The sequence below is a fragment of the Gossypium arboreum genome, chromosome 9 (assembly GCF_025698485.1).
Source record: "Gossypium arboreum isolate Shixiya-1 chromosome 9, ASM2569848v2, whole genome shotgun sequence".
In the NCBI taxonomy this organism is placed as follows: domain Eukaryota; kingdom Viridiplantae; phylum Streptophyta; class Magnoliopsida; order Malvales; family Malvaceae; genus Gossypium; species Gossypium arboreum.
In genome coordinates this window covers 70,506,235-70,518,297 of record NC_069078.1, presented here as the reverse complement: position 1 = coordinate 70,518,297, position 12,063 = coordinate 70,506,235, and the positions used below count along the sequence as shown (strand labels likewise).

The window sequence follows — 12,063 nt, the reverse complement described above, 5'->3', positions numbered from 1 at the left end:
AATACAAAGATATCAAGTATATAATTTCACTGATCTGCTCTGTCATCCCTCTCAATGATCTGAATTAACTTAGAAATCACTTCCTCATTTGAACAACAAACTATGAAACCAAATAGTTTATTTCATCTAATTAAACTTTTCTTCTACTGGATCTTAATTGGTATCATCTTACATTTCCAAGAATTGCTACACAGAGGGATCACATCTCCTCACATTTATGTAAAATTCTCACCCATTCAACTTAAGATTTAAATTAATTGCCATCATCTTAATTGAAACTAATTGCATTAAGAAACAAAACATATACTAAAAATTATTCAGCAAAGGACAACAATTAGTCCAGGAAACAGATATCATGCAAAGAAGAATAAATCACCAGGCGATGGAAAATAATTTACAAAGATTTGAAAGCCATTGCAAGGTATGAATATAAAAACCCAAAAAATAAGGAAAATAAAAAATTGAATGAACCCATACTTTAGATTGATGAATCCCATGAGATCTTTGATAATAAGACTAGTGATACGGTAAAAAAAAAATCAATAAAATTATGTGCAATACAAAAAAGGGATATTTGAATTTCAATTTAAACTGTATATAAATTTTTATAAAATTTAATCTATCAATATAATGAGATGACAGTAAATAATCGATAATGGATACAAATTGACAGTCTCATTAATCCATTCTCCTTAAATATTATATGGCGTTTTTTATACATAATCATTGTCGGTCACTTGTTGCTGCCTGTTGGTCTTTTCTTCTCTAATTCTCGTGCCACATTTCAAGGCCAAAATCAATCAACTTCACCAAAGATGAAGGAAAGGGACAGTCTACTAAATTTTGCTCATCTTTTGAGGGTTCAAATGATCTCAATTAACAGAAAAGAAAAAGTTGAATAAATAATTAAAAAATTTCAGGAAAAACAATGATATAACCTTTTCCTTTTTAATCTTTCACTTTAATCACTTGTCTCTTTCTTCCACTAGAAAAAAAAAAAACCATTTTTGTACAAATCTGAGATTTTTTTGTCAACATTCTGTACAAAACTTCGTCTTCCTTTCTTTCCTTGGTTTTGGCCAAAGCATATCACTTCCAGGTTCTGTGTTTTCTTCCTTTTACACAATTATGAATCTTGGTCTTGTTTTTTATTCTTGGTTTTGGCTTCTTGAAATGTCATAACTGCATTGGAGACTGTTAAATTCTTTCCTATTGTATTTTTTTGCTTGGGGAAGGACCAACCTTTGTCATGGGATTTGTTCACCCAAGGTTCTACATTGGTTTTTTCTTGTGCATGTTTACAGTAGTTTACTGTGCTACAGATCCCAATGACTTGAAAATCTTGTACGATTTCAAGAAAGGGTTGGATAATTCAGAGCTACTTATGTGGCCTGAAAATGGAGATGACCCTTGCGGTCCTCCTTCTTGGCCTCATGTTTTCTGTTCTGGTGATAGAGTGACCCAAATTCAGGTCCAAAATCTTGGTCTCAAAGGACCTCTGCCTCAAAACCTCAACCAGCTCACAAAGCTCTTTAATTTGGGGCTTCAAAAGAATCACTTCAATGGTAAATTACCAACCTTTAGTGGTTTATCAGAGTTGGAGTTTGCTTACTTGGATAACAATGAATTGGATACGATTCCTGCTGATTTTTTTGATGGACTTGGCAGTGTGCGTGTCTTGGCTTTGGATTATAATCCCTTTAATAAGACTACTGGATGGTCTATTCCTAAGGAATTGGCTAATTCAGTTCAATTGGCAAACCTTTCTTTGGTTAACTGCAATGTGGTTGGACCATTGCCTGATTATCTAGGGAAGTTGCCATCTCTTGTAGCACTCAAACTCTCTTATAACAGATTGTCCGGTGAGATTCCGGCGAGTTTTGGTGAGTCTTTGATGCAGGTTTTGTGGTTGAATGATCAAGATGGTGAAGGGATGACTGGTAAGATTGATGTGGTTGCCAATATGGTGTCCTTGACACAGCTTTGGCTTCATGGGAATCAGTTCACTGGGACAATCCCAGAGAACATTGGGAACTTGACATCTTTGAAAGATCTCAATCTCAATAGGAACCAGCTTGTTGGTTTGATCCCTGAGAGCTTGGCCAATATGGAGCTGGATAACTTGGTCTTGAACAATAATCAGCTCATGGGTCCGATACCCAAGTTTAAGGCTGGTAATGTTTCTTATGCTACCAATTCATTTTGTCAATCTGAACCAGGGGTTTCATGTGCCCCAGATGTTACTGCACTTTTGGACTTCCTTAGCGGTATGAATTATCCTGTAAACCTTGCTTCTCAATGGTCTGGTAATGAACCTTGTGCTGGACCATGGATAGGATTGAGTTGCAATCTGAATTCTCTGGTTTCTATTATCAATTTGCCAAGACATAATCTTAGTGGTACACTTAGTCCTTCAGTTGCAAAGTTAGAATCATTGATTGAAATTAGGCTTGGGGGAAATAGTATACATGGCACTGTTCCTGAAAACTTCACTGAACTAAAAACTCTGAGAACTTTAGATTTAAGTGGAAACAATCTTGAGCCTCCATTACCCGAATTCCTTGACAATGTGAAGGTTGTCATCGAAGGAAATCCTTTGTTGTTTGCCAATCATACAAGAGGGTCTTCTTCCCCTACTAGCAGTCCACCTCCTGCAAGTTCAGAAGCTCCACCAAGTGGTCAATCAGGTGGTACAGAGTCACCTCCATCTAGCAGATCACCTTTCCCAAATAGAGAGAAGAATTCTAATTCATCTACTACTACAATGAATCAAGGTGAGTCCCAACCGAACCTTTTCCAAAGGTTCCAGGTGGTAATTGTTGCTGGAAGTGCAGCTATTGCCATCTCAATTCTTCTAGTGGTTCTGTTTTCTATTTTCTGGAGTAAGAAGAGAAAAAGAGCTTCTGAGGCTCCTAGTTCCATAGTGGTTCATCCTAAAGACCCGTCAGATCCTGAAAACTCGGTTAAGATAGCTGTTTCTAATAACACCACCAGGAGCTTATTTAGTAAAACTGCAACAAGCTCTGGCAGCAGTAATAGCAGTGCAACACAAAGCTCTCATGTCATTGAGTCTGGAAACTTGGTCATATCTGTTCAAGTACTTCGGAAAGGGACCAAGGATTTTGCCCATGAAAATGAGCTTGGCCGTGGTGGGTTTGGAACTGTTTACATGGGTGAACTGGATGATGGAACAAAACTAGCAGTTAAGAGGATGGAGACTGGGGTCATAAGCAGTAAGGCATTGGATGAATTTCAGTCCGAAATTGCCGTTCTTTCTAAGGTCCGGCATCGACATCTGGTCTCTCTCTTGGGGTATTCCATTGAAGGTAATGAAAGGCTTCTTGTCTACGAGTATATGTCTCAGGGTGCTCTAAGCAAGCATCTGTTCCATTGGAAGACCCTGAAATTGGAACCATTATCTTGGAGGAGGAGGCTTAGTATTGCACTGGATGTTGCTAGAGGAATGGAGTACCTACATAACTTGGCGCGGGAAACTTTTATACACAGAGATCTCAAGTCTTCCAACATTCTTCTAGATGATGACTTTCGGGCAAAAGTTTCAGATTTCGGGTTGGTGAAACTTGCACCTGATGGAGAGAAGTCTGTGGCAACTAGGCTTGCTGGCACATTTGGATACCTAGCACCTGAATATGCTGGTGAGTAATCTAATTTTATCTCCTGTGGATCGTTTATTGTGATTTGCATTTTAGCTCATATTTATGCTTGGTTTGAATCTAGATGATCGTTAAACTTATTGTATGTTGTCTTTTATTGTGCAAAATGTTTGGTCTACTTTGGTTCTGTTTAACCAGCACATACAACTAGAAACATTGAGTTCATTTATGTTTCCTGAATATGCTTCACAAAGTGATTAACAATTGAAAACCCAGTCATTGTGAACTTTAGCTTCCTGTTATTACACAGATGAGAACAATTTTTTACAATATGTGTTAGTACATCTTAATAAATCCAGTTCTCTTGGTTGCAGTAATGGGGAAAATCACTACTAAAGTTGATGTCTTCAGCTATGGAGTGGTATTGATGGAACTTTTGACTGGATTAACAGCACTCGATGAGGAGCGGTCGGAGGAAAGCCGTTATTTGGCTGAGTGGTTTTGGCGAATCAAATCTAGCAAGGAGAAGCTTATGGTTGCAATTGATCCGGCACTTGAAGTGGATGAAGAAACTTATGAGAGCATTTCCACAGTAGCTGAACTAGCTGGTCACTGCACTGCAAGGGAGCCTTATCATCGGCCAGACATGGGCCATGTAGTGAATGTTCTAGCACCCCTAGTTGAGAAGTGGAAGCCAATTGATGATGAATCTGAGTGTTATTCCGGCATTGATTACAGCCAGCCACTTTCCCAGATGTTGAAGGTTTGGCAGGCAGCAGAAAGCCAAGGATTGAGCTATACAAGTCTGGATGATAGCAAAGGAAGCATTCCAGCAAAACCTTCCGGATTTGCCGACTCCTTCACATCTGCAGACGGTCGATGAGCCCCATTTTGTTGCCAATGATGTGTTCCAGTTGGAATGTTGTATGTAGTTTAAGTAATACGACTTTGATGTTGTTGAGCTATGAACATGTCCTTACATGGTGGTGTAGATAGAGGGGTACTGCTTTGGTATTTCTTCATTATTTCTTAAGTTGAGGAGTAAATTTTCAAACATTGATCAAACATTTGATGAGACTTTTGTTCTAGAAATTGCCTTGATTGATGCAACAAAGATGCATTGTAACTGGCTTTCTTTTGGGTCATTTTCTTTAAAGGCGATTTACACAATACAATAAGTTATTATGTTTCACATGGAGGTGGTGATGTCTCCTTTTGTATCATATTACAAACTGTAAAAGTAATACGCATGGTGTCAAATGTGAATGACAGTTAATAAAATTTCAACTTGATTTTGTCAGCCACCTCCGGTCAATATATCGTCTCTCACTGCAATAATTCCTTGAAACCATTGATTGATGGCTCTGGGATTCATGTGGCAAGCATGAATGGGCAGTGCTTTATTAGAGTTGGGAAAAGGCATGTGCCAAGTTTGTTCCTATTTAAACATTATGTCCCCACTCTGCTTTTTCTTTTCTTTTTAATATTCCACTCTTTCTTCCCAACTACGTTTGAGCAAAATATCCCTCTTCTTAACCCATGCGCCATGGGAAGGGTATTTTCTTAAATATTAACTTTTTTTTTTAAAAAAAGGATCCTAAGCTGCTTGCTCATTTGTCACACTCAAACTAAAAGCTTTGGGCCCAATAAGAAGTTTGCATGTTACGTCAGTTTTCAAACATAAAAAAAATTAACCCAAAAAAATTCTCCAATGATAGCATAGACATTCACAGACTACATATATATAGCTTGCAAAAATCCCATGATTCTATCAGGTCCCTGTTTGTGTTTTATTATATATCCCTTTGCTACCATTTGGTATTAATCAAACAGTAAATATAATATTTCTCTTATTGTACCATCAATATTTTTCTACTTGTTTTAAACTACAGCCAAAAGGTTGTTCCTTATTCTCATTTATTGCATTTCTGCAAAACAAATAGATTTAGGAATTTAAGGAAACTTAACTTATATAATCATATTGGTGCATGTTAAGTTTGGAGTAAATTAAAATTTTTAGTTATTTGTTTTATATAAAAGTTTTAATCATTCAAATATATTTTAATATAGATATTATTTTCGATAGATATAATAAAAATATCAAATCAATTTGAAATTTTACATGAATATTAAGTACAATTATATTGATAAATTTAATAAGAATATTATTCATATATTAACCATATAATTTTTTAAAATATTTTCAATTACTCTAGTTTTACATTAATGTAAATTTTAAATAAGCTTCAAATTTTACTTGATATTTATTATATTTACCCATTGTTTAACTATGGGTTGTTTGTCAATAAAAATGTAGTCAACTATTTATCCTTTTCAAAATTTATATAATAATACTATTATAATAAAAGGAATAATATTTGATGCACTGTACTGCATAAGTTTCATTTATCATCAACAATTAATAACATGACATATTTAAGAAATATAAAGGACTTGTAAATAAATTTTAAAATTTTATTTAAATATTATTAAACATTAAATGTGATTATTATAAATAAATATTTATAACATTTGGATTTAGGATCTTAAGTAAGGTTTAGGGTCTAAGGTCTCGAGTATAGTGTATAGGGTTTAAAGTTTTAGTATTTGTTTATAGTTAATCATTATATAATTATCTCTAATAAAGTTATTAGTATTTATTTATAAGTCTTCCGCTATTTTTCTGTTTTATTTTATGATGGGATGTCATGTTATTATTAATCGATGGTATATGGGATTGATGCACTTGCAGTGCATCAAATACTCCCATAATAAATATGTTGTTTTCTGAAGTAATAAATTTGTTATTTTTAAAATTTTAGTTTTATTAAAAAAATTTCCAACTAAATTAATGTTCGATTAACTTATGACACCAATTTAATAAGATTTTTTAAAATCAATATAGATATAAAAAAAATACACTTATCACTAGGGATATCAATTGAGAGGGCTCCCCTCGCACCCATCCCCACCCCGCAACCTACTACAGGTACAAAACCCAAAGCCATCTCGGCCCCATGATCCACAAGACTAAAACCATCCCTGCCCCACCACCCACGTGAGTCCCCAGACCCACCTAGTCCTCGCTATACTTGCCCTACGACCCACTTCATATGATATATTTTTAAGTATCAGTTAAATAAATATAAACCAATTTTTTTATGAGAAAAGTATGAAATACTCGTACTCTGAACTCCCACCACATATGTGACATTATTCCAACAGTCACCATTAAAAAAAAAAGTTGTTGCGATCTTTTAATTGGAAAATAAAATATAACTTCAAGACGAGTTTAAAAAATTTAGAAAATAAAATACTTACATAATATCCAAATATAAACAATGTCTCAAATACATCATAAATGTCTTCAAATGTAACACAAGTATAAAAATTAAATACTATTAAATTAATAAAATACTATTAAGATAATTATTAAATTAAATTTTTATAAAAATTTATTTTTTAAATATGCTTATTATATTATGTAGGGCGGGTAGAGATGGGGCAGGTACAAGATCATACCCACACTTGCCCCACCACTGACAATGGGTTTAACTTTTGTCCTCATTTCCGCCCCACCACCCACGAGATCTATACCCGTCCTCACCAAATTGGGTGTGAAGTGGGATGAGACCCCACGAAACTCGCCCCTCTAACTTCTCTACTTATCTCTAGTAATTGAAGTTTAAAAGTTTGACCAAATATTTATGAGTTAGAGAAACCTTAAATTTTATATAACACCAATTTAATAAGAGATTTTAATAGGTCAATTATCTACAACCTCTTTTCTTATTCTCAACTTCACCCCTCTCTTTTATATATAACTTAACGGTTGTTGATATGAATTGATTTAATTAGTTGAGTATTCATTAACACTTTAATAAACATCAAAGTTTAAGTTTAAAATTTAACTCTTCAATCTATTAAAATAAAATATAATAATTTATTTGGCCCTTCAACTTTACAAAAAATGTTTTAGTTTTTCATTTAATGTTTTTACTTTTTTAGTTTTTAAATTTGTGTTGTTTGTCAAATCACCCAAAAATAGATATAAAAGTTAACGTATGTTAACTTTGATGATGTGGCATCCACATGACAGTTCTATGTGTACGTCGCATCAATAATTAATCAATTTTAAAAAAAAAATTCAAAAAATTTGTTTGTAATATTATAATTTTATTATTTTTTAAATTTAAAAATATTTAATTGCTAGCGTGACGTGCACATATATTCTATACAAGCAAAGGTAATAGGTATTAACTTTTTCCATCCAATTTTTGGATTATTTAATAAGCAAAGAAAATTCAAGAGGAAAAAGATAAAAAATAATTAAATAAAGAGTTAAAATAATTTTTTATCATTATAAGATATATTTGATTTGATTTGATGAGTAAGATGAATTATGGGCCTGAAAATTAGTGTGGTTGGGAGACAATGGGTCTAAAGTGGAAGTCTATAAATCCAGTATTTCTATAGAAGAAAAAAGTTGCAACATTTCTGATAACAGAAATTTGAAACTATGAGCCTTCTTCCCGCCATAACACCAGCTTCTGTAACTTGCCCAAACTCTCTTATCTCTCCCCCAAACCCCAAAACCCAACCCTTATCTTCTAACCCAAATCCCCGAATCTCCCTTAAACCCTTAGAATCTGTCGTCTTATGGACCTCTTCAATTTCTCGTCACTGCCGTGCAGGCCAGCTATCCCAAGCTGCCCAAGAGTTTACACGCATGAGACTCTCTGTTGTTGAGCCAAATCATATCACTTTCATTACCCTTCTTTCGGGTTGTGCTGAATTTCCATCAAAAGGTCGGGATTTGGGTTCTTTGATTCATGGATATGTTTGCAAATTGGGTTTAGATAAAGAAGACGTGATGGTGGGCACCGCGCTCGTGGAAATGTACTCTAAAGGAGAACAAGTGGAAGTGGCTAAGTTGGTTTTTGATGCGATGATGGTGAAGAATTCGGTTTCCTGGAATACGATGATTGACGGGTATATGAGGAATCGAGAATATGAGAAGGCAGTTGAGGTGTTTGATGAAATGCCTCAAAGAGATGTCATTTCTTGGACTGCCTTGATTAATGGGTTTGCTAAGAGGGGGTTTTACGAGGAAGCATTGGATTGGTTTCGAGAAATGATGATTTTTGGCGTTGAGCCTGATTACGTGACCATCATAGCTGTTTTAACAGCTTGTGCTAATTTGGGTACTCTTAGTGTTGGCTTATGGGTTCATCGGTTTGTTTTGAAACAAAGTTTTAGAAACAATGTTAGAGTAAATAATTCGTTGATTGATATGTATTCACGATGTGGATGCATAGAATTTGCTCGTGAAGTTTTTGACAAGATGCAGAAGCGATCATTAGTATCGTGGAATTCAATCATTGTAGGGTTTGCTGTAAATGGATTTGCAGAGGTAGCTTTGAAATACTTTGATGCAATGCAGAAGGAAGGGTTTAAACCAAATGGGGTCAGCTTTACTGGAGCACTTACTGCTTGTAGCCATGCTGGTTTAGTGGATGAAGGGCTCCGTTACTTTGATATTATGAAAAGAGTTCATAAGATATCCCCTAGAATTGAGCATTTCGGTTGCATAGTTGATCTTTATAGTCGTGCTGGAAAGTTGAAAGAAGCATGGGATCTTGTACGAAATATGCCTATGAAGCCAAATGAAGTTGTATTGGGGTCATTGTTAGCAGCATGTAGAAATTATGGCGATATTAGCTTAGCCGAAAGGATAGTGAAAAACCTTGTGGCATTGGACCCTGGTAGCGATTCCAATTATGTGCTGCTCTCAAACATATATGCAGCAGTTGGGAGATGGGTGGGGGCAAGCAAGGTTAGGAGGAGAATGAAAGCACTTGGGATACAAAAGAAACCGGGTTTTAGTTCAATTGAGATTAGTGGTTGTGTTCATGAATTTGTTGCCGGTGACAAGTCACATATAGACAAAGATAGTATTTATGCAATGCTTGAGTTGCTCTCCTTTGATTTAATGTCTTCTGGGTATGCCCCTGAAATTGTTGTAAGAGAATTATATGAAAGTGATTAAACCTACCAATGAATAATAAAGAAACAAGTACATTGATTCTTTCATACTTTGGCAAAGAACTTCCAATATGAGTCTACAAGGCACCAAGGTCCAAGAGACTTAATGGAAATGATTGTCAAGCTTAGATCACCTAGTTGGCACTACGTGGCTAGGCAGAAGTTCATTCAGTATATACTCCAGGTCTTTAGAAGATGACTAAAGATCGAGTAACATGTTGCAGAATCTGAACTTTAATAGCTCGATTGCATATAGAAACCTAATTTATGATGTCACTTTATAAAACTTCCTCTTTAATCTGCTGCACTAACGATTATGTTGTGCCTTATACCACAAAGGGGATCGTTCTTACATCTTGTTTCCAGCAGCCACCAAATTGGCTTGGAGATGAATGCTAAAACCATGTACCTTTAACGCAAACACAGATTGGACCTTTCATGCAATTATGGTGAGAGCGTCCTTTCTCCTATGAGGAGCAAGCAAACATCAGAGTACTTATAACACAACACAAAGGTACAAACATGACAGAATTTGCCATTGAAGTGCTAAAATCAGCCCAAAGGAATTATTAAGCAATGAACCATTTTAAGGAGACTATCTTCACAGTTCTAGGTTCTTATAGAAAGACGCCAAAATCAGGCAAAATAAAACCTTGGGTGTAGCCTCATCACTGATACATGAGCTTCCAGGACACATGTTTGACGCCGGATTGCAACTTGATTACATATGGAAGGTGGACCATCATCAACGAAGTATTCCATATTATGTCTTCATCGCCTTGGATTTCGCCTTGATTACATTTTAAATGTATTGATTATTTGTATCCAACACCCAGCTTCTGTAGCATTGAGGCATAGTTTTTGTAGCAACAGAAATCCCATTCCATACCAAGAAAATAATCCCATAAGCCACATTCAAGCTTATCCCACAAATCTTCTTTCCACCCTTTCAGCCACCCCCACCTTCCCATGAACCCTACAAGCGGCCAACAAAGCATTCCACAAAGCCCGATCAGTCTCTAACTCCATGCCCATCACCAACTCCTCAGCTTCCTCCACCAATCCCGCCTTCCCTAACATATCCACCATACATGTATAATGCTCTAATCCAGGCTTCACTCCAAACCTTTCTTCCATATTCTCAAAAACCTCCTTCCCCTTTTCCACCATCCCCTCGCGACTGCATGTTGTCAAAACTGTAGTCAACGTCACCTCATCAACCGCCATCCCCATCCCCGCCATTTGTTCAAACAAACCAAGAACTTCCGACGCCATCCCAAACTTCTCATATCCCATCATCAATGCGGACCACGATACGTAACTTCTTACAGACATTTCATCAAACAGTTTCTTCGCACACTCCAATTCACCACATTTTCCATACATACTGATCAAAGAATTGTTATTTGCCAAATCGAATGAATACCCATTAACCACAACAGCTCCATGGAGCTGTCTTCCAAGTGTTACATGAGATAAGTGTCCGCAAGATTTGAGAACGGGAGGCAATGTGAAAATGTCAAAGGGCCTTTGGGCAATGATCATGTGGTGAAAAATGGCGAGGGATTGAGAGAATTGGTGAAGAGAAGAGTAGGCTCTGATGAGGGAGTTGTAGAGGAAAGTGGGTTGGCGAGAAGTGAAGAAGAAGAGGATATGGGCTTCGCGCATTTGGGAACAGGAGGCGTAGGCTGAGAGAAGCTTGTTTCGGACGAAAGAGTGGCTTGAAATATTAAGCAAAATCGTTTTGGCATGAATCTGTTTGAGTTTGTGGAGGGATTTGGTGGATGAGCATTCATCGAGGAGGGACGCGATGAAGGGTATGGTTCCGAGACGAGCACGCATTAGCAGAAGAAACCGGAGTGAGCGACGACTAGAAGGGTAAAAAGAATCTCAGAAAGGCCAGTGGTCACGGTCATAACGGCATTTGAAATTGGGAGCTTAGATTCTATCAGATATTGCTATTTAGGCCCTAGATGCAACAAATGGTTTTCAGGCTAAATTTGAAGAAAATGCGGATTTTTTTTTATAGAAAAAATAGGGTTTTGGGCCTGTTTTTGAAATATTTAAAGAAATAGATGGATTTTAGAGATAGAAACAAAAACTTGTCCTAAAAAATGGGAGGGGGTTTTGCTATTTTTAGAAGCACAATTTTAATAAAACATGAGTTAACTTTGTTGTTATCTTTAGAAGTATAATTTTGATAAAATATGATTTTATTTATCTTTTAAGAATCAAGAAAATGCTAATATCCAAAACTATCTTTAAATAAGAGATAAATAAAATCATGTTTCATCAAAATTGTGCTTCTAAGGATAGCAACAAAATTAACTCATGTAAACTCCAAGCTTAAGATACTTATTTGAGGAGCTTAGGTTTATGGAAGAATCAAGAAAAAAAGTCGCAA

The 12,063-nt window shown here is 35.9% G+C and overlaps 3 protein-coding genes across 3 annotated transcripts; 2 read left to right on the top strand and 1 right to left on the bottom strand.

Moving 5' to 3' along the window:
- Positions 1 to 786: 786 nt before the first annotated feature.
- Positions 787 to 4,728, top strand: LOC108453984 (receptor-like kinase TMK3). The gene is made up of 2 exons (XM_053018897.1): positions 787 to 3,656; positions 3,989 to 4,728. Exons 1-2 carry the CDS (start codon positions 1,250 to 1,252, stop codon positions 4,495 to 4,497), a joined length of 2,916 nt encoding a protein of 971 aa, XP_052874857.1. The 5' UTR covers positions 787 to 1,249; the 3' UTR covers positions 4,498 to 4,728.
- A 3,371-nt stretch (positions 4,729 to 8,099) lies between these two features.
- LOC108454673 (pentatricopeptide repeat-containing protein At1g05750, chloroplastic) lies at positions 8,100 to 9,690 on the top strand. Its single transcript, XM_017753206.2, has one exon. The coding sequence runs from the start codon at positions 8,134 to 8,136 to the stop codon at positions 9,661 to 9,663; it is 1,530 nt and encodes a 509-aa protein (XP_017608695.1). The 5' UTR covers positions 8,100 to 8,133; the 3' UTR covers positions 9,664 to 9,690.
- A 379-nt stretch (positions 9,691 to 10,069) lies between these two features.
- Positions 10,070 to 11,692, bottom strand: LOC108454674 (pentatricopeptide repeat-containing protein At1g03540-like). Its single transcript, XM_017753207.2, has one exon. It carries the CDS (start codon positions 11,499 to 11,501, stop codon positions 10,581 to 10,583), a length of 921 nt encoding a protein of 306 aa, XP_017608696.1. The 5' UTR covers positions 11,502 to 11,692; the 3' UTR covers positions 10,070 to 10,580.
- Positions 11,693 to 12,063: the final 371 nt, after the last annotated feature.

Bases quoted from the DNA above. Each gene is read 5' to 3' on its own strand.
- LOC108453984 (XM_053018897.1), top strand. From the start codon at position 1,250: ATGGGATTTGTTCACCCAAGGTTCTACATTGGTTTTTTCTTGTGCATG. The intron at 3,657-3,988 runs GTGAGTAATCTA...TCTTGGTTGCAG, and splicing joins CCTAGCACCTGAATATGCTG to TAATGGGGAAAATCACTACT.
- LOC108454674 (XM_017753207.2), bottom strand. From the start codon at position 11,501: ATGCGTGCTCGTCTCGGAACCATACCCTTCATCGCGTCCCTCCTCGAT.
- LOC108454673 (XM_017753206.2), top strand. From the start codon at position 8,134: ATGAGCCTTCTTCCCGCCATAACACCAGCTTCTGTAACTTGCCCAAAC.